The following is a 21,742-nucleotide window of genomic DNA, read 5'->3' on the forward strand; positions in this document are numbered from 1 at the left end:
AAACATGGAGGAATACCATTAAATTAGTAAAATGAAAAGAATTTCACCTGAATCTCATTATCAAAATTAAAGACTGCATATGTATGTAGTGCAAGAACCGACCAATACAGAGACATATTAGAGAATCTGTTTGATGTAAAAAGATAATGATATTGCCATGTGATCAGAGGAAGGAATTCTGAATGCATGTCTTTAAAGCTACATACTAATGTTTTTAAACATGCAAGTCTATAAAAATCAAAATAATAGCTGCTGCCTTTTTTATTTTATTTTTCTTTTCTTTTCCTGAAAAACCATGCTGACTTCATCTTTAGGATCAGTTTCCTCATGTTTCTGATGTTTTACTTGAAAGCCAAGCAAGAGATAAGGTGCACCTGGAGTTTCTATGCTCCAAGGTTTTCCCCAAATAAACATTAACTAGAACAAAAGATGGCGTGCATTGACAAACCAAATGAGGAAATTGAAGTCATACCTGCGCAATCTTTACTGTGTTTATGCATTGAACTATCTCAGGTGACACCATGTGAAACAACTGAGGACAAGTACATAAATTGGTGCTCAGATAAGTCACAGAAATATTAAATATATATGACAAATAAAACGGACTCTGATTACCTCCTGAACTAGAGAAGTTAAGTTGGCATGAAGGGAAGTTCCCTGGGAGTCATCCAAGGCCTTGCTGAGTCTTGAGCAAAGTTCTTTGATTGATGAAAATGCCGTTGTTTTGACTGCCCATGATAGTTTCATACATGAAGGCACTACACTTTTCGTGACTAACGCAAAGGAAAGAGAAAAAAAGGCAAGGAGGATACCTGTCCATGGAGAGCTAGGCGACAAGGAAGTTATGAAGACATGCATTAAGTTCTTCTGCTGTTCAAGAATGTCATTTATATGTGCCACATGGATGCAAGATGTCACGCAGTCCAATATTTTCTCATGTGGAACAGACACATCTTTGATTTCATCCGATTCTGCAGACAAGCAAGTTTATGCTCAGACTACCAGCTTATACAGCCAATATACTCAAGTTCACATTTTGTAAAGTGAATGCTAGCCACAGAGCAGAAGAGATTTTGGCTGATTAAAAGGGGTTGGATTGAAGTGGTAGCATCCCTGTCTCCTATACCAGGAAGGCAATTCCGAGACAGTTATAAACCTGCTGACCCGGTAAAGCTAGGTAACATGTTACAAACCTGCCGCAACATGTTATAACAAGGTTCAAACCCATTCATCAAGTGACAGCAGAAGAATTGACAATGAGAAACATGCACGCTGGATATTAGATAATTTAAGAAGAAACTTTTTTTTTTTTTTTTTTAATAACAAAAAACCCCTGTAAGGCAGGGCCACTTCGTGAATCCACCCCTGTTAGGCAAACTTCGGACCCGTGTAAAGCTCCCCCTCCTCACAGATCGGATAATACTCCAGTTTCACCGGCGGGCTAACCCCAAAGAGTTGTTTGCATTTAAGGGGATTCAAACCTTAGACCTCATGGACTACCACAAAGGCCAAGGCTCTTACTACTAGAGCCAACCCCTTGGGGTTTTGTAAGAAGAAACTTATTCAACAGTTAACGACCATTTCCTCTACTTCAATTTAATCTGACAGATGCATGGTTAATACATAACACAGTAGTTCCAACAAGACTAAATAGTCCAGGAAAAATGAATTCAGTAAGCCAAAACCATCACATGCATCACTGCTGCAACTCCACGCACCCAGAAGAAAAAGAAAGATATGAATTTAAGTTAAATCACAAAATCTGGAATTACAACCTAAAACAATATAAATATACTAATAGGTGACAAAATCTTGATTATCTCCCTACTGAACAAAAAGGAAACTGCAAGAAGATCATGGTACTGCAAGACAGACTCATTGCAAGGACCTCATCAAGATTTGACCTGGTGCTTTGACATCTTCATATGTTAGCACCTTTACGAAGTAACTATTAGATAATGCTCTAAACATACATAAACCAGAGATGTTCATTGTCTATTTATAGGTAGCTACTCACTTTGTTTGGATTGAGAAAAGTAAGAAGAGAATTGGAGTGGCGATAAATTTTAAAGCCTCTTGTTTGGAGCAATTGGGGAGAAAAGATACAGGGGAGAAAAATAAGAGAGAACTTTTCACGGGGCACACTCTTCACTTGTCGCAAAGTGGAAAGATGTGACGAGAAGTGTGTACCATTGCTTCGTTTTCCAATTCCCAAAGTTCACCCAATTCATCCAGACGAGAAAGAGGCAAGAAAGTCACTCTTTAGCTCATATCTCACAGCTGCCTCCCTAGTTTTCTACCTTCTCTATCACACTTTTTGCTTGTCCATTAGCCAAAGAAATAGAAAGAGATTTATTCATGCCAGCTACAGAAGCCCAAGCTCATGACAATATCTACGAGACATTAAGTCACATTGGTAAAGATGAAAGATGGATACCATGATTCTGCTAAAATATGTCCATGTCCTAGAACCAAAAACTTATAGGCAGGAAACTTGCGGCAATGATCAGATATCATATCATTAACACCTCAGAAGCCAATTGCCATATCCTTCAAACCTCCTAAGGAACAGCCACAAATCAGAGGAACTCAATGCCTTGGGGTTAAGCATGTGCACTGCAATTCGCTCAAAAGGGAAGATACAGGAAACTTGCATGACTTCTCTCTCTCTCTCTCTCTCTCGCTCTCTCGCTAAATTTATGTAATGAGCAAATGAACTTTTACCAACCAGTTCACTTAATGTACAAATATAAATCTTAAGACAGGAATAAAATTCTAGTATCTGGATGAAAAAATAATCAAGTAACAACCTGTTTTTGCAGTATCACTTGCCAAAGGTGCTTGCCCAGACTTATTGATAGAGGCCAAATTGCACATATCGAATAACAAAGGAAAAACCGCGTTGAAAAACTCAGGAAGACCAAAGGCTTTAATAACCTGGAAACAAATACAGGAAGGAAAATTTGTTTATCTTTGTCAAATAGAAAAAGAAAAGAAAAGACAGACGTTGAATCTCAACTTAAACATTAGGATACAAACTCAAAAAAGTAGTTACTTCATCAATTACCATGAGGGCATATCCCCAAACCCTATGATACAGCTAAAGCAAAGCCAAGAGTTCAAGAATAAATATGGGACAGTGACACCGATAGATCAGTAAAACATATAGAGAATAGTTACACCTGACCTCCTGTAAGCTAATGTACATTCAAGTAATGGCTTTGATATCAGCTGTAAATATTTAAACGTTACAAGTTTAAAATACGGGGTTGGTCCTAATCCAATCTGTTATGGGAAATATTATAATGAATTAGAGGAATACCAATTCTAATTCGAATTTGTCAAAAATCACACATCTGATCGAAGAATTCAATTTGATCATGTAAGAAGTTAGTTATTTCTTCTCACTTTAAGAGAGAGACAGAGGTATGAAGCAATACAAATCAATTCATAGTTTTATAATTATGACTGATTAATTTCTTACATTTACAAATAAATATTGTTACTTTAATATTACAGACAAACATCCTGGAACTATTATGATTTGATAATATAATGAACAGAATTGGTCCTTTAAAAGGTTGCAAATTTCAAGGTTATCAACTCAGTCAACTCAACTAAGCATTGAATCCAACTAGTTAGGGTTCAGTACAAATATTTTGTCGCCATTTAGATGGTCATCACAGAATATCAAAACTAATATGGGGCCTGCAGTATATTTTTTTTTTCTTCAACATTTTGGACTCTGATATTACTTACAGATGTGGGGTTCTATGCAAAAGAATATATCCAAATTTATGTCCAATATATGTTGATGGTTTTGAAATAATTCAGTAAAAAATGTTATGCACTAGTACACGTTTCTACAAAGGACCGCAGGACCACAAAGAACTATAGGTAAGGAACCAGAACTCATTGAAACTTGCTTCAGCATGAAGTCGCACATGTAAATGCAATTGAAGAATGTTAAAAAATTTACTTGGAATAAAAATGCTAAAAGGTTTCAATGTTTAATTTTCCAGAAAAGAAAAAGGGAAGCATTCTGTGGACATATTACAGCAACCATTATAAAATACTAACCTGTTCAAGACAGGAGAAAGCGGCTTCACGATATTTCTTCACCTTTTTGGAGCATGCAGAAGATACCAAACTCAAAATTGCATTAGGACTGCTGGGATCACCAGCGGAGATCGCTTTATGGCAAGATGCAGAGAGAGTACCTAACGCATATAATAGAGCATCCTTCCCCTGTCACATTTAAAAGTATTGGATCTCAATAATGGCAAAATAGGGTAAAATAAAAATAGATACTACACTGACAATATAATTAAGAAATTATAATGGCGTGATTGCCATTAAAAAGTAATTCATGATGGAATTCTGTTCCTGAGATATTACTTGATATTTAGGAAAATAAAGAAGAAGAAAAACATTGATGCATATGCAGTTAAACATATGGCCTATATATATATATATATATATATATATATATATATATATATATATTTAATAGATAATATCAATTTATAAAAAGCACAAGGGGTGCAACCCATGTACACAGGAAGTATACAAAAGAGCCCACATATACAAGCTTTTAAGCTGAAAATGAAGCACATAAATCTAGGAATTCCACAAGCGTTGAGACTTGCAATGAATTCTCCGGTTCAAAGCTCATGAATAGTTCCTCCTACCTCCCATAGACGACCAGGAATTTCCTTCATAAGAGATTGGAGCAAAACTTCATGATAAGACGACATGGATTCGCCCAAAACTTCACTTAGTTTGCAAATCGCTTGCGCTGACTGCAAGTGGAAACAAACAAATAAGCAAAGATCTTCTGAAAACAGAAATGAAAGGGACGATTTTTTTCTCTTTCAATAGCTTACAACTCACTCTTATGCAATTGAAAGTAAGCTGACCCTTCACCACTTTTCAGTAGGGGCTGGAGAGGCTATTTGGTCGAAAAGACCAATGGCAACCAATTTTTGCTTATCGTAAGCTAAAATAAAAGGCGAGTAGAACAAAGTGGAAAAGATAACACCAACCTTTCTTTTACTTGCCCATGATGATAGTGTAATGCTCTCACATATAAGAGAAACAATTTCTCCCAAGTACAACTGGAGGGTGACGCGTTCACCACTTGTACTTTCTTCCCACAACTCCTCAAATAGGCCAGAAACAAACTTTTCATCCTCAAACCTGCATTACCAATGACTGGTTGATTTCAGAGCAAATAATATTTTCACTTGCATAATCATTATCACTTTGTTGGTTAATTAGGAAATCTTTAAAAAGTGTCAACATTTTCCTGATTGTCTTTAAAAATATTAATATCTTATTCAATGGAGAACTTAGTAGTTATCATTTGTCAAGTAAAGGACTATCAAGCTCCAACTCATCTTACCTTAGGTTACCTAGAGATGATAAAGGTGGGTACCCAAAATTGATTAGTACACAAACTAAAGTGGATAGAATAGCTGTAATATGGTATGTGGAAGTGGAGACTAAGGAAGTCTATGCAAATCATTCAACATTTCTGGAGCCAACAGCACACCTATTTACTGGTCATTTTCAGTAGCACCTGACTCACAATTTCTCTTTTAGAGGAGGTCTTGTCTGTTATATCTGGCTTGAATGGAGAATACAATCATTTTTGTAAACATTTTGACTGAATAAATCACTTACAAACATAAAGTTTCTTCCAAAAGATGGTTCCATACTAATCCAAAGTCGCACCCCATTCGAGCATATAGCCCCTTTCCCATTTTTTTGTTATTTCTGTTCCCTTTTCTCAGAGCCATATCAAACCTCCCTCTAAGTACTTAAAAAGAAAGAAAAAGGAAGGAAGAAGATAAAAGCTCACTAAGATTATTCAGATTACAAACTTATGTTAATCCTTTTGACCAAGAGTCTTGACCTGATTTAGCTCATGGCAGTTATTTGAACTCAGATTTCATTAGTGTACCAAAAAAATAGCTTTCTACCGGTAAACTAAATAAAAAATTTAAAAAAAAAAAAAAAGTTTCCCAATGAGACACTATGAAAAGACTGATATTCAAATAACCACAATCTAATATTGTGAAACAGTATATAAACAGAACCAAATCAGATACATGTACCAACATCATACACACAGCTCATGAGAATCAATAGAACACCTTCTGTCACAGCAGAGTAAAAAAACCAATTATTTGGTAATATATAACAGATGCTTATAGTATATAGGTTATCAGTGATCCCTTGCTCCTAACGAGGGCTTCATGGCCACAAAGAAGAACAAAACATCATCTAAGATAAAGAATAAAGAAAATCAAAATGAAAAAGATAAGAGATTGGATTGTATTGGTTAAAGTGAGTAGATAGAAGATAAAAATAACAGTAAGAACAATAATGATGTTAGTAACAGTAATAATAATAACATCAACAACAACAAGAATAAGAATAATAACAAAGACAAAAGAAACATCGACAGAAGAATAAGAAAGGATAAAAACCATATAGACTATAGAAGGCCCACTGATTTTTCTTTTGGAGCCATTATCTGAAAAGGTCATATATAACCCCCATTTATGATGTCCACGATCTTAAAAAATTGAATCCATTCCACAATATTTTGCTATACAGTTTTGATGTATTTATCTATTGAATCAATTCCACTATATATTGTTATGCAGTTCTGATGTATTTGTAGAATTGTGTTTCAGGTGAACGGACTATTCTGAATACTGTGCTGGTCTTTATCGCATTGACCATTATCATGAATTATCTTGCTCAACAAAAATTAATCAACAGTAGGAAAGTACTGGCTCGCAGAAAATTATTTTCAAATGACTTCTTACGTTGTTTCATATTTCATAATTTCTAGTGATTTAAGTGCATGAGTCCAAAAGCATACAGTCATCCAAGACTTTGAAGTAATTCTCTACCAGAATAGGAAATAGTATTACCTTAATATGTAAATGTAGAATGCAGCCTAAAACTTCTTAAGTCTGTAAACAACTAACCATTGCACCTCCTCCCCCACAAGAAGAAAAAAAAAAAAAAAAAAATCTCTAAAATTTTATGTTATATGTCAACTATATTCCCTGCCAACCTGATACTAAATACTTGGGGCAAACAATGGTGATAACAATATATCAGATTGAAAAATTTTCAATAATAATCTCCTCTTTTTTTGGTGAGAGCAATAGTAATATGTCAAAAAGTAACTAAAAGAACCAAATGCCTGATTCAGACCTTGAAACAAAGATAACTGGAACAAGCACTGCATGATATCCACTCACAACATCTGAGGCCATAGATGAATAGCTTTTTAATAAAATTGCACATGACATTTGATCATTCTTATCACCAGTATGCAAAGCTGCAGTTTCTTCTATTATTTTTTCAGCCTGAAGGGGCGTTGCATGCTTAAGAACAAGGGCACAAGCATTGGCAAAGGAACGTTTCGCTGCAACACTTTTATCCTCCTTAACAACTGGAAACAACAGCCTTAATAGCATGTTTGTATATGGTCTGATATCAGCACCAACATTTTGAACTAGTAAGCTAATAAAGCTGGCAACACCAACCCTGCAAAAGAATATGTAAACTATCAGAAACAAATAGATTCATTTGTTGTCAGTAAATGTGTACATGTGTACATGCCAAAAAGATTACACTTTTCAGAAAAATATTACCTGTGCCCAAGGCACCGTGAGGTAGTTTAAGAATTTCCAATTATCACTCCTTTGAATCATAAAGATGTATGTATCATTATGCTCTTTCTAGTTAAACTGCAGACTGCAGTATCACCAACTAAGTTTGATATATGTTGTTAGAGAGAGAGAATGCTACTCTTCTAGAAGAATCACTTGGTGAGGTGTCCCTGTACAGCTGTCCCTACCAGCTGTCTCTTTCAAGAATATTCTGTCCTATTGTCATATTGTAAATGTATGCTCCTCCCATATATATATGAAATGATGGAATGGTGGCTGATATAGAAACCAGCTCTTCCTTTTCATAGATTTTCTTCCTATTCCTCTAACACGTCTTACAATTAGTAAACAAAAAGGATGGAGCAGGAAAGTAATTTTATGATAAACGTTATTGTGTGAAAGTAATTGTTTGCCTTTTGTAATGGACGTGTTATGTAACAAGAAAAAAGGAAAATTGAGCCACTAATTATTGCAAGGAGCAATCAAAATACAAGTAGATCATCAAAAAATGGAAAAATGCAAAATTAGACCCTATGATTTCACTAAGTTGCAAATAGGTCCCTGGTTTTTAAAAAGTGACTGAAAACTCCCTAGGGTAAGCAAAAAACACAAATAGGTCCCTAAACGCGTTTTCTGTTAGCAAATTGGACGGAATCCATTACTGTGCCATGTCAGCACCAATAATATTACAATATGTGTTCTTTAGAATAAAAAACAAAATATAAAAATATAAATTATAGCAAGGGGTTGACCCAAGCCGGCCAGAGGGTCTCAAGGAGGAGACCCAGCCATGGGTCTCAAGGAGATGATGTGGCTTCTAGTATAAAATCCTCACTGATCTCTTCTGTAAAAGGGCCTCAAACAACGCAGAAAATACCAGCAATATTAATGGCTCCCTCCAATACAGAAAACACATGCAACAAGCTGGATTTCCTTTCATCCTCCCAGACTAGAAGACTATTAGTAACCAGATTTGCATTTTGTGGCGCTTGTTTACATGATAAATTACTCAACAGGGTACAAGAAATCAGAAAAATAACACAATGTGAAACGATGATGCAGAAAGGTAATTTGTCCGAACTAAACCTAAATTGCAAAAAAAATTTAACCATGTGCTTCATAAATTAATAATGCTATATGAGTCGTGTTCCACACAAGTTTACACCCACGGTGGGTCTGTGGAGAACGGCCGTGGGTCAACATGGGAGGAGTGGAGACCTTTGGCTGGCTTGGGATGGTTCAATCACCCCCATAAGTTTTTTTTTTTTTTAATTTTTACACTTGATTTTATATTTTCAAATTTTTTATTCTTAAAAACATGCGTTACAATATTGTTGGTGTTGGCATGGCACATTAACGGATTCTGTCCAATGTGCTAACAAAAAACGTGTCCAGGTAACTATTTGCAACTCAGTAACGAATTCTGTCCAATTTGCTTACCCCAAGGAGTTTTAAGTCACTTTTTTTTTAACTCCAGGTAGCTATTTGCAGCTCAGTAAAATCACAAGGACTGATTTTTCATTTTGCATACCGTCATTTCAACTATTTTTTGATAGGTAAATAAAACTTTATAAAAAATAAAGGAGAGAACCTCAAAGTATACATGCTGTTGACTAGAGATTCCTAAACAATTTCAATCTAAAGTTTAACAAATCTTGAAAATCCAAAAAGGAAAAGAAGGAAGACTACTCAAAGCATTTAAGCCATTTGAAATTCTTAAAATCAGAAACATTTAAGGAATATCTCAATATGGTAGATAGCATAAACATTCAAATAGTCTAATGAGATAAGTATTTCATCTCATATAGCCACATAATCTAGAGTTTTATAAATATGTTTATGTGGATTTGGGACCAAAACATATATGCATCATCTTCTTTAAAATCTCAGAGTTAAATATATATGTTTAAATGAAATGAGGAAACACTAAGGAACATATTGAAACTTGGAACGAAACTTGCATTTATACCCAATCAAAATTTTATGCAACATTGTAAATGCATAAGAATTTCACATTCCTTTCAAATGACCCACTCTAAAAAATACCAAAAATTTTCCATCCAAAAACGTCATTTCAGTAGAAAGGCCCTGAAACCGAACAAAATATGTGAAACACATTGAATCTTTGAAATTTCGTATTTGTGTTTTGTGGTGCAACTGGAGAGGGACACAACAGGAGGTAGCTAAAGGGTCTAATATTTGAACCTGCTGGATTAAATAAATACTTGTTATTTTGTGGGCACCATCTTTAGATATCAGTATAAGCCCAAGTTTTCAGTATTTCATGGACAGTCTCTTCTTGCTTGATTCTGTCTTCCAGGTTGTATACACCATGTGTGCAGACGGGCTTGACCTAACTTCTATACTCTGATATTCTTCAATTCTGTCAACCTTTTCTGTTTAGGGTATGTGCGTTATTGACTTCCTTAGTACTTGCAAGAAAACTGTCTTACTCATAACTTGCAGATTTAAGATATAGCATCAATCTAAGCACACTGAAAGAGTATCTTAATCTATAAATGTTAAGAAAGAGTAGTGGCAGCACATACTGTTATTAAATACAAATAATTCCATTCTCATTTCCATTTTTTCCTAAAATATAGTGCATGAATTGGTGTAACTACATACCTAGTGTTGAGGCCTATTCCAGCGCGTACCAATTGAGCAAGACGAGGAACCAATGGATCTAATGACTCAGTATCTACAACTTTTATGCATAGGTCAAGAGTCTCCCACATGGGAGAGCCTTTTGCAATTGAAATTCTCAAAGTTTCCAGTTTTTCTGTTTGTATACCAACATTTGCTGCATGCAGCTGCAAAAGAAAAATAATTAAAAAAGAAAGAAAGAATAAACTAGACAGCATTGCTGATAGAAATGCTATAATAGGATAATGCCAAACCTCAACATAATTGAGCCCTTGGTCTTCAAGGCTAGATAAACTTTCCAGCATACAACAAACTAAATCAGATAAATGTGGACGTATTGCAATCCCCGCACCCTGTTAGAAAGTCACAAATTAACAGAGAATATTTAATAGTAAAAAAAAAAGAAACCTAGTCTTTCATGCTACAAATAAATGAAAGAAATCAAATGAGTTAAATGGTAGTTAGTGATTTACAGGTATACTAATCAACTACATGAAAGTCTGAAAGGTGTACTGCCAGAACCAGTTGCTTAGGAATCAAGTATGGGCATAATGAGAAAAATTAGATAAAGCATCAAAGCTTTACAATTTCGAATTTCATATGCAAACACTTAATGAGAGCAGTTAAACGACATCGCAGAAATTAAATTAAAACATCGCAGAAGAGTTTTCGGTTTTTTGCACCTGGTTTCAGTATTCAAGCTACAAATCTTGTAATAGAGATATAGGAGTGAAGAAAGTCATTTCAAAAGAAACTGACAATGAAACATAATGAGATCTACTAGGGGAGTAAGAAGGGATTGTTGGATAAGTAATGAGATGGTCAAAATTACGCCTTCTAATAAAAATGCCAAGAAGAGGAGTGCAGCGGAAAAATGCCAAGAAAAGGAGTGCAGCGGAAACGAGGATGCTGAAATAAAGGAATGGCAGTAAGAAACAATAAAAAAAGAAAAGATAAAAAAATATTGTATCATGACAGTACAATATAAGGAAATTTTTTTAATGTGGGCCAGCCAAGTTCATCAATGTTGTACCCCTAAGGGTTAAGGAGGGCTTATTTGATTCAAGTCAAAGGAGCTCAATGGAAAGGAGGGTAAAGAGGTGGATGATGACAATGACTGATAATTTAACCAAGCAGAAAAAGACCATTAAATTTTTATGGAGAATAATTCCGATGTGACTGACCCTAGTTGTTGGGATTCAGGTTTTATTCAGTTGAGTTAATCATAGAACGATACAACCCATCCTCAGCCAACTAAATATGATTCCAATACCAGCAAACATAGCTTATATCAACATAACTCAACAAGTTAGTTGTTGCATTTTATTTTTAAGGGTGTGAAGTCATTAATATGCTGAACGATCTATGTACAAGTATTTCTTAATATACTATGTCTTTTTATTTGTTGGTGTTTTTCCCTAAAGAAAAGTCGATACAGGGTTCAACACATCTAATTCGTTCTAACAATAAATTATTTGAATGAATTGAAAATCAGTGTTCCACCGCTGTCATTACTCCACATTGTTATCATTTTATACTTGTTCTTGAATAAATAATACCCCTCCACAACCAAGTAAAAAGGTTTATACAATTTGAGAGTTCATTGAGGCTTTGGTTATACCAGGATGCATGTCAGACCCTGCCTGTGGCTACAATCAAAATGGTAGTAATAAATTATAACAAGAATACTGGAGTTTTCTCACATTCAGAAGATGCAAATGATCCACCTCAAATTGAAAAGTTTTTAAGTCAGCTAAAAACTAGCAGACATCAGCCTCTGTTTTTTCTTCAAGTATCAAAGGATGAATATCAGTCGCATATCACAATTGCAGACTGGTAGACCATTTAGTGTCTGATTGTACACGCATACATATACCAAATTATATAGCAATGTATTTATATGTAAACATCTTAATGTGAATAGATCAGAATGCAACCTCTCATGTTGAGACAGCAACTAAGTTTGAAAAAGTCCATAAAGAAATGTCATTATACTGCAAGTGTATATATCTATACCGTGGCACTATTTTAAAGCTAGCACAATATTAACAGAAAGCATCAGTTATTTTTCATGCAAAAAAAAAAAATCATGATACTACAAAACAATGCTAACCTTCGCAAGTTTCATAACTACTACAATAGATGCCTTACGGACACTGTCAACTTTACTTAATATGCCTTCAGCAAGCAAAAAAGGTAGAACAATATCCATTGCTTGGCTTGCATCTGAAATGTTAGTTAGGGACACATCACAAAGCCTCATTGTCAACGAAGCTAGAGCACGACATAATTTTTCACCAGAAGTACGAACTGTCTCTTTTATGTCATCCATCGCTCGAAATGCTGCTGCCCATAATTTTTTCAAATGCTTTCCAACCTGCATGTAAAAAATACAATTATCATGCACCACTATACAGCAAATGCAATGATATATTACGGATGCTGTAGATAGAAAGATAGGAACAATCAGAGTATTAGATAGATATGTCACAAGGTATATGATTATACTGAAACAAGCATCCACGAATACTTGCCTCTATTAACATAGGGGCCCGTATTGTGGATGCTGACATGGAAATATAAACGTATTCATGTTTACTAAGGGGCACAATGGTTAACGATGGTGTGATAGCAGGGCTTTTGAATGTGTCAGATTCTAGTGCACATGTAATAACATTGGAGTTATTTTTTTTTTGATAAGTAAATATGATATAAAAGAGCGCAGAGGGGCGCAACCCATATACACGGGAAGTATACAAGAGAGCGCCTAAGAGGGAGAAAAATGAACAAGAAAATCAGAGAAACTAATTCCTATAGGAGCTAGCCAAGCGGCCGTCCAGGAATACAAAGTAAAGAAGAAAAAATGAGTCAAATCCTCTATAGTCCTAGTGGAGTTTTCAAAGCATCTAGCATTCCTTTCATTCCAAATACACCACATAAGACACAAAGGGATCATCTTCCACACTACCGCGCTTCGAGAACTTCCTCCCGACCACCAACAATCGAACAAGCCCCTCACCTTGCAAGGCATGACCCAAAACAGCCCAAACCGATCAAAAATAGTATGCCAAAGAACACTTGCAATCTCGCAATGGAGAAGAAGATGATCAACCGACTCTCCATTCTTTTTTTTGGAGTTATACTTACAAAAAAACAAAAAAAATCCGGTGAGTCCATTTAGCTATCACAAACTCCTACTTAAAGTCTAAATCTCGGAAATAAGGTGAGCTTAGAATTCAACTAAAAAGCCAAAATTCTGGATTGGATTTATATCTGAATCCATCTTCTAAATGGATTATTTTACTTATATTTTCCATTAATGAGGGTAAATCCTAGATATAAATTTAACAATTAAGTATATAAATTCTCCAAAGTTGATATTTTGACTAGGACTCAAGTCTAATTGGGACTTAATATTAGTTCAAATACCGTCCAATTATATCCAAGTTACAAAATTGAATGTCACATAGAAAGATGATCCAATTAGTAAAATCTTCCATGAATCATAAATCTTCAACACGATTTGTGACATTCCTTTTGCACAGCTTTTTCTTTTATTTTTTTATATTTTGCAACAAAAATAGCATTACATTAGTGCAGAAAAGGGGTCAATGCCATGTACTAGCATATTTCTGAAAAGCTATCACAATTCACAAGCACGTGCAGGAAGTTTCACCTCCTCATATTTGGGTTGGGAAGCTGGAGTGTCAGTACCCGTTCTTACCAATTACATTGAATAAGCTATATTTCCAACAATTACAAAATAATAAAAAATGAATAACCTCATTCATCTTAAATCACCAGATTCAACGTTTCTAGAACATTGGTTCAGAGAAAAATATAAAAAATCAAGCCATTCAATGATAATAAGTGCAAAAAACCATTGCATAAATATCTTTCCATCTTGAAAATCACTATTCAATTCCCAGAAGAACTGAATACAAAGAGTTCAGGATATCAATAAGTGAAAGTTCAAGAAGCATGAAAATAGAAGTTAAGATCAACACACACTACAGACGCATTGGAGCTCAGTCTATCTAAAAGGTATTCAATTGGGAAAAGTCATGAGATGACAATTTCTCCAATGGCACATGTTACACTGGAATACGGAAAAAAAAAAAAAAAGAAAAAAAAAAAAAAAGGAAAAAGCACGAACTATTAGTATGATGTATTCTTACTAAAAACATACAAACTACTATAAAAAAACAATATTTTAATCTGCAAATCAACATCGATACTCATGGATTGCTGAAAGCATTAGGAAATTAATAACATCTTGTTTAGAAGATAAATCAAAATGGGACACAGAAAAGAAAAAAAAAAAAAAAAAGACAACCATCACGCCAATTTTATTTCCCTAGTTACAAATATCTGCAAGTCTTGGTCCTAACCACCTCTTATGCCATTCCAAATGCCTGAGTGATGAGAACTTCACACCAGAGCAAAATATCTATAACCATAAACTTCTTCAAGTGTTAATCCACTATTACGGCTTTGAAAATGATTCCCCTACTTTTCATAATGCCACAACCTTTTTCCCACTTGGACTTGGTTGAAAGAAGTAAGATTTATAACATCCAAACCTCTTGAGATGATAAGAGAACAAACTACCATCCAATCCCGAGGACAATCTAGTAGTCAGATTAAGCCACGGTATTTGAGGCTTATTGTAGTTACAAAGACATGATAGGAGACACTATTACTTCTTCAAACATTATGTTACATTAAAGTTTGTAATCATGTGTACTGAGAATATGGATCTTAATAATTCCAACATAATTTAATATACTTTTGCCGAGGAACCTAAGCAAGGATTTCTAGGTTATGCTATCAAACTTGAGTTTGCAATTGACTAGAAAAAAAAAATGATAAAAACCTCCTCACCTGATCAAATTTCCGTCCTTGGATAATATCTGCAAGGGCTAGACAGGATGCCTCACGTGACCGCCAAAGCCTAGATCCACATTGTACCAACAAATCATCAATAATGAGATCAAAGTTTTCATCTATGGTTGTCTTTGAGTCAGTAACTAGTGACTTCCAGATGTGGGCCATTGCATCCTAAAACATTGCAATGACAAGAGGCAATAAATTATTTGGCCTGAAACAAATGAGGATACTAAGATATACAAAGTTAATATGAATGCATAGTTATACAAATTGCCATATCATTGGAAAAGGGGGGAAGGGATATCACTACTTGTGGAAACATATATGTTAAAGAATATGTAAAAAAACTGAATGCAGACGAAAAGATATTTATGAAGGTATGGACCACAAATATTGATAGTGTAATAACTCCTTAATTTACTCAGAGCACTCAAAGATGTGTACCTGCACATTTTTATCAGGATCATATTGGTAGCGGACAAGCCTTGGAATCAATGTACGTAAGTGTGGCTTAAGAGCATCCCCTGCTTGCTTTGCTATCTTAGAAAACCCGAAAGCAGCACCCCTCTTAGAATTTAATGAAACTTGATAATTAGCAAGATCCATAAACTTATAAATTAAGTCTGGCTGCCCCATCTCATTTGCTAAGCTGCAGAGCTCCTTATATGTGGTCAGCTTCCCACCACTATGACTTTCACCAATAGCCCCCTCTTTAAACACTTCAGAGTCTCCAACAAGCTGCACAGCAAAAACATTGGACCCCGGGCTTAAATGGGGAGAGAGAGAGAGAGAGAGAGAGAGAAGATATGAGAATACCAACTTACCTTGATGGCTCTTTTCCTCTTCCCTGAACCAGTCAGATTGCTTACAAGTGCATTCACCAAGTTTTGCTTCATTGCTGCATCACCAAGTTCATACACAATACTCATGCCATGTGAGGCCAACTCTTGTGTAAGTTCATTCTGTTCACCAAGCAGTTGTGAGAAAGCCTCCTGCATTCATATGAGATATTAAACACTCCCATTCCCATTCTGGTATCACAAGAAGCTGGTGGCAATAGAAATTCCAACAGTAAATGACATCCTCATAATCATTTGGCATTGACAAGAAAATGGGCTGCCTAGAATCGTAATCGACACCTCCGGCATTTGTAATGTTTACAATTTTCAACCCAATAGAAATAAGCCAAAAGTTTTCTCTGAAAAGATCATTCTCAATAAAACCCAAGATCTGTGAATCTAAAAGGGATCCCCTTAGCAGAATCTAAGAGCATCATTGTAGCTCACGTGGACCACTAAGAAGGGTGAGATGTGCAAGCAGGCCCTACTGCCCAAGGTTCTGGTCTATAAAGGCGATTATTACAGCTGGCATTGACCTCAAGAATAAAATTAATAAATGCGCATGTACCATTCTTCTGGTAAAACCTCTTCCCACCAAAAAATCAAAATGCATCTATAAACCTACCGTTTATCCCGAAAATTTAAACTAATAGAAAATGGTGAATTTAATTATTTAATTAATATTCCAACACTCTCCCTCACGTGTGGGATCAAACTCCTTTTTAATAAGTGAAACAGGAAGCCCAACACGTGAAATATTTAATTGAAATGGAAAGTAAACGATGGAAACAAGGTTCGAACTCAGAACCTTTGCTATGATACTATGTTAAATAACTACTTAACTCAAAAGCTTAAGTTGATAGGAAATAGAGAATCTAATCATTTAATTAATATTCTTATAGCATCCAGATAATCCTTGATCATTTTAGCAGTAATTAGACCTTTACTATTTTGAAGTTCCTTTGGTGCGGTTCAAAATCTTCAGGCAAAATCCTGCAACTGCACAAGGGAGATGCACATTTCGACCAAACTACTCTAATTGTTTTGTCACCCAGACGAGGCCCAAGTAAGCAATTTGGTGAAGGACTTGTTAGGTTATAGTCTCGTTATTCAGCCTGCCACAATCACTTCATTCATTTTCATGAATGTCCCAAAGTAGTGAAAGGTGTTGTCACATAAAGTTGTTACACAGTGTATCTCAATTTCTACATACACATGAAAAAAGAGGTATAATTTGGCCAATTATCTTTCTGGTGTTTCTGCCCTATTTTCATAGCAAGCATCAAGATCCAGAAGTTGGAATCCACAGAGCATTTTGCCAACTCCCTACACTGCCATTTGGCATCTAGTGAGGATCATAGAAGGAAGTGCACTAGGTTTGACTATTTTCATCTTGATAAAGAAAAAGAATAGAACCTTGGCACGCCAGAATTATATAAAGACCCCTATCATCCAGAAAACGGGAAAAAAAAAACAAAAAAACAAAAAAACAAACAAAAACCCTTCAGCCTTCAACATTGAAACCTTCTTGCATCCTTCAGAGGAACCAGTGGCAATTCCTTTCTAGAAAAATTAGTTTGGAAATATACTAGGTGATTTCAAAGTAGTTCTTTCTTTGATAAAAATTTTGAATAAGACAATAAAAATATATAAAATCATATCTAATAGACGAGTGTTCAGTCCACTTTTCTTTGATAAGCAGTTTTGAATACGACTCTGCAAATATATAAAATCATATCTAATAGATCAGTGATTCAGTCCACTTTTCTCGTAAGTTTTGAAACTCTTAAAGGTAATGCTTTGTCAGCCAATGGAAAGAAAAAGTCATAAGACATGTCATTGAAGGGGTACTCAGAGGGAAGTTTTCTTCCTTGATCTGTTTTTGTTCCTTCAGAATGCAATAGTAAAAACTTTTAGTTCAAGAGGGAACAGAGGAGGTCAAGGGAAATATACTATCCTAGCCAATCTCTACCCATCTTGATCCATGGTTCAGAGGACACTCTTCTACATAAGGAACTGAGGCTGGCCTTATTTATGTCCATACTCTTTATTGGTTCATTTTTTATTAATAATAATACCTTGGATTTGCTAATAGATAGAACTTCTTAATTCTATCAAATATACTGGTATTTATTTATTTTTAATAAACAAAAATAGACAGACAACAATAACAAATTCTGAAATCATCGTTTCTTGATTGTTTACAAGTTCTGCCCTATAAAAACATTGCCATCGAAAGGTACCAACATCTCCAAGCAGTAGCACTGTAGTATATATGGACTCCCTTGAAGTTGAGTATACATTTTGTTGTCAGAAGACCACAGTATTTGGCTTAAGTCGGACACAAGCAGGTATATGAAAGGAAAAAAATAAGAAATGAAAAATAATAGTACATATTTGGACTTCTAAACCAAGGGCAAACCTGTATTTCAGGAAGCATTTCCTGAATGGCTCGGTGATGGCCACAATACATTGTAAGTGATAGCAGCCAAACAGTCCCAGCACAGCGCTCTTCTTTTCTGGTACTAAATAAAAGAACATCAAAAAGCTTTCTAGTAATTGCATCTCTAACCATGATGTGATAATCTTCATTCACTTCGCTTTTCCCAGTAGGGCTATATTCTGAGAGAGATGAGCTCACATCTCCAGTAAGGAATTTTGAAGCCATGGAAAGTGAAGTGTAGTTAGTTTTGAGAATCACATCAGCAGTCACAGGAACACCACCCCACAAAAATGATAGAGCCTCCCCAGCAGCAAAGAGGACATCTTCGACCTGTACAACCCCAAAAATGCAATTACTAGAGGTGTTCCAATCTTATCCATTAGGGTACAGCTGAATCCAGAACAACGTAACAACTGAACAAAAGTAATCCCCTTAATTAGTTAAGTTTGCTTCAGCATTTAAGGCATTTTGGTTTGGTTCTGATTCTAGAAATAAATAATCAACCAAGGTACCAAAGTTAGTCCAATTCCAAACTGAGACTTTTGGGAATCAGCCCAACTTCATACACAATACACGTAAAATTATATGTAAAAATTTAAAAGACACAGAATGAAGACATACGCATGCATGAAAACATTCATCTTCCTGAAGTCATTACTTCAAGTTAGATATTTCTGACTTTATTACAACGCACAAGAATCACCAAACACCTCTTTTCATGTCCATTTGGTTCTAACAAGGAAAAAATCCTCATGTTGCTTTTTTTCCATTTTCTTCTTCTCTAATTTGTGTTTTCTATCTTGCTTTTGCCTTTTCTTATTTCCGATGACTTCCACCCCTCAACATTTCCCACATATCTTAAATAATAAATTTAACGTGAACCAAACCAGGATTGACAAGTATTGGGGTGGATAAGGTATTCTGTTCACTCGAGAAATTTTCGTGTTAGAAAAAAAGAAAAATGATTACCCTTGGTCTTGTTTTTGCTTGAGATAAGGCATCCTAAGTCAAACTAATTGCCTTTGTATTAGTTACAATGTGTAGGAGTGGCCAATCGACTGTAAAAACTTCGGAGGGACTTTCTTTGGAGGGTATTGGTGATGAGTTCAAGTTTCATCTAGTAAGGTGATTGAAAATATGTATTCCGATAATTTCAGGGGGTTTGGGGATGAAAAATCTGCTTCAGTTTAATCGAGCCTTTTTCAGTAAGTAGTGGTGGAGGTATGCTACGGAGAGAGAGGCCTGTAGAGATTGGTGGTGGACATTAAATATGATAGTTTGAGGGAAGGCTGGTATTCTAAGGAGGTTGAGAGCCCTATGGCGTGAGAGTATGGAAATGTATAAGGAAGAGGTGGGAATGAAACTAAGGTGCACTTTTGGCATGATGTTTGGTGTTGGGATCAGCCTTTAAAGCTCTCATTTCCGGAATTATTCACTATTGCTTGTTGTAAGGATGTGCGGTGGCAGATCATATGTAGTTCTGGAATGATTTTTTTTTTTTTTTATAAGTAATTTGAATATCATTAATAAAGCATGGGTAGTGCGTGAAGTGGTTCTAGAATGGGAGGTGGAAGTGGTTTCTGTTTTCTTTGAGATACTGTATTCTCAAAGAGTAAGGCAAGGTAGTGAAGATAAAATTTGTTGGATTCCTTCTAAAAGGAAATCATTTGAAGTGAAGTCTTACTATTAGGTGTCATCTACTCTGGTAAATTTCCCTTTTTCATGGAAGAGTATTTGGAAAGTTAAGGCCAACAAATTCACCATCCACACAAAGAACGCCACTTTCGAGGGAGACTTAGGGCTCATTTAGGTGTGCGATTTTTTTCTATTTTACTCAACTGAACTCAAAATTGCGAATATCGAGTAGAAAAAAGAGTTGAGATCAAAATATTTGTAAACACTCTCGCCACGTCAGCATGAAGTGTTCTCAAGCCCTTTCAGCGTGTGTGATCGTTTTGTAATAATGTTTAGGAATTTTTGTTTGGTTCTCATCAAGATTGATAGGAGGAATGGGTTATTTTTACGTGGAAACCAAATCATTTGAGATTCGTTCTAATATTCAAGGAGGCGTTCAACTGGCGGAGAAGAGTAGAGGAAAATCTGGGTCAGTGATTATGGCCTGGCCAACCATCTTCTGGTTAGTAAGCGCATGGGATTACTTGACAAACAGTGAAACGGTACGCAAAAATTGGACGACGTTTCGGTTTGGTTGTTTCGCGTATGTGATGCATAGAAGAAATAATTTACATGGTCATTTCTTGGAGTTGTCTGAATATAGAGGCAAAGGGCGGAGGACCTTTGTGATAATATCGGAGGGTACTGAGGGGAAGGGATGGGAAGCATGCCGGGTGCAATTGCAAAGGATGAAGCTGCATTATGAGAAGCAAAGAGAAGTGGAGTCACCTGTTGGGGCACCTACCACCGGCTGCTTCGATTCCAAGATCGCCGGCACCTTTTCACCTACCACCGCCTCTGCATATGATCTCCGAGCTTGTAACCCCCACCGGTGGCTTCGCCTTGTGCACTCCACTCGTTTGCCCTAATGGTTTCTTCCCCTCCAGTGTCCCAACAGGTGACTCCACTTCTCTTTGCTTCTCATAATGCAGCTTCAGCCTTCGCAATTGCACCCGGCATGCTTCCCATCCCTTACCCTCAGTACCCTCCGGTATTATCACAAAGCTCCTCCATCCTTTGCCTCTATATTCAAACAACTCCAAGAAATTAACATGTGAATTATTTCTTCTCTGCATCACATACGCGAAACAACCAAACCGAAACGTCCTCCAATTTTCGCGTACCGTCTCACTGTTTGTCAAGTAATCCCATGCGGTTACTAACCAAAAGATGGTCGGCCAGGCCATGATCATTGACCAAGATTTTCCTCTACTCTTCTCCGCCAGTTGAACACCTCCTTGAACATTAGAACGAATCTCAAATGATTTGGTTTCCACGTAAAAGTAACCCAAATAACCATTCCTCCTATCAATCTTGATGAGAACCAAACGAAAACTCCTAAACACTGTTACAGAACGATCACACGCGCCGAAAGGGCTTGAGAGCACTTCGTGCAGACGTGGCGAGAGCGTTTACAAATATTTTGATCTCAACTCTTTTTTCTCCTCGATATTCGCAATTTTGAGTTCAGTTGAGTAAAATAGAAAAAATTCGCACACCCAAACGATCCCTAAGGCTCCCTCGAAAGTGGTGTTCTTTGTGTGGATGATGAA

General features: G+C 35.9%; 1 protein-coding gene across 2 annotated transcripts in view; it reads right to left on the reverse strand.

The window, feature by feature from the left end:
- Positions 1–21,742, reverse strand: part of LOC132163226 (ARM repeat superfamily protein) — a 42,316-nt gene that overhangs the window by 679 nt on the left and 19,895 nt on the right. Inside the window, exons 20-34 of one of the 2 annotated variants that reach the window (XM_059573434.2) lie at positions 18,495–18,845; positions 16,058–16,225; positions 15,678–15,971; positions 15,228–15,404; positions 12,457–12,720; positions 10,598–10,696; positions 10,326–10,510; positions 7,237–7,572; positions 5,046–5,199; positions 4,692–4,802; positions 4,081–4,248; positions 2,811–2,937; positions 813–971; positions 616–728; positions 473–532 (exon numbers count right to left, since the gene is read on the reverse strand). In XM_059573434.2, the coding sequence (XP_059429417.2) occupies positions 473–532; positions 616–728; positions 813–971; positions 2,811–2,937; positions 4,081–4,248; positions 4,692–4,802; positions 5,046–5,199; positions 7,237–7,572; positions 10,326–10,510; positions 10,598–10,696; positions 12,457–12,720; positions 15,228–15,404; positions 15,678–15,971; positions 16,058–16,225; positions 18,495–18,845 (2,766 nt within the window). Of the gene's footprint in view, positions 1–472; positions 533–615; positions 729–812; positions 972–2,810; positions 2,938–4,080; positions 4,249–4,691; positions 4,803–5,045; positions 5,200–7,236; positions 7,573–10,325; positions 10,697–12,456; positions 12,721–15,227; positions 15,405–15,677; positions 15,972–16,057; positions 16,226–18,494; positions 18,846–21,742 lie in introns of both variants that reach the window. The other variant, XM_088518703.1, reaches the window with a different exon arrangement.

Source organism: Corylus avellana, chromosome 8 (assembly GCF_965113065.1).
Source record: "Corylus avellana chromosome 8, dhCorAvel1.hap1.2, whole genome shotgun sequence".
NCBI lineage: Eukaryota > Viridiplantae > Streptophyta > Magnoliopsida > Fagales > Betulaceae > Corylus > Corylus avellana.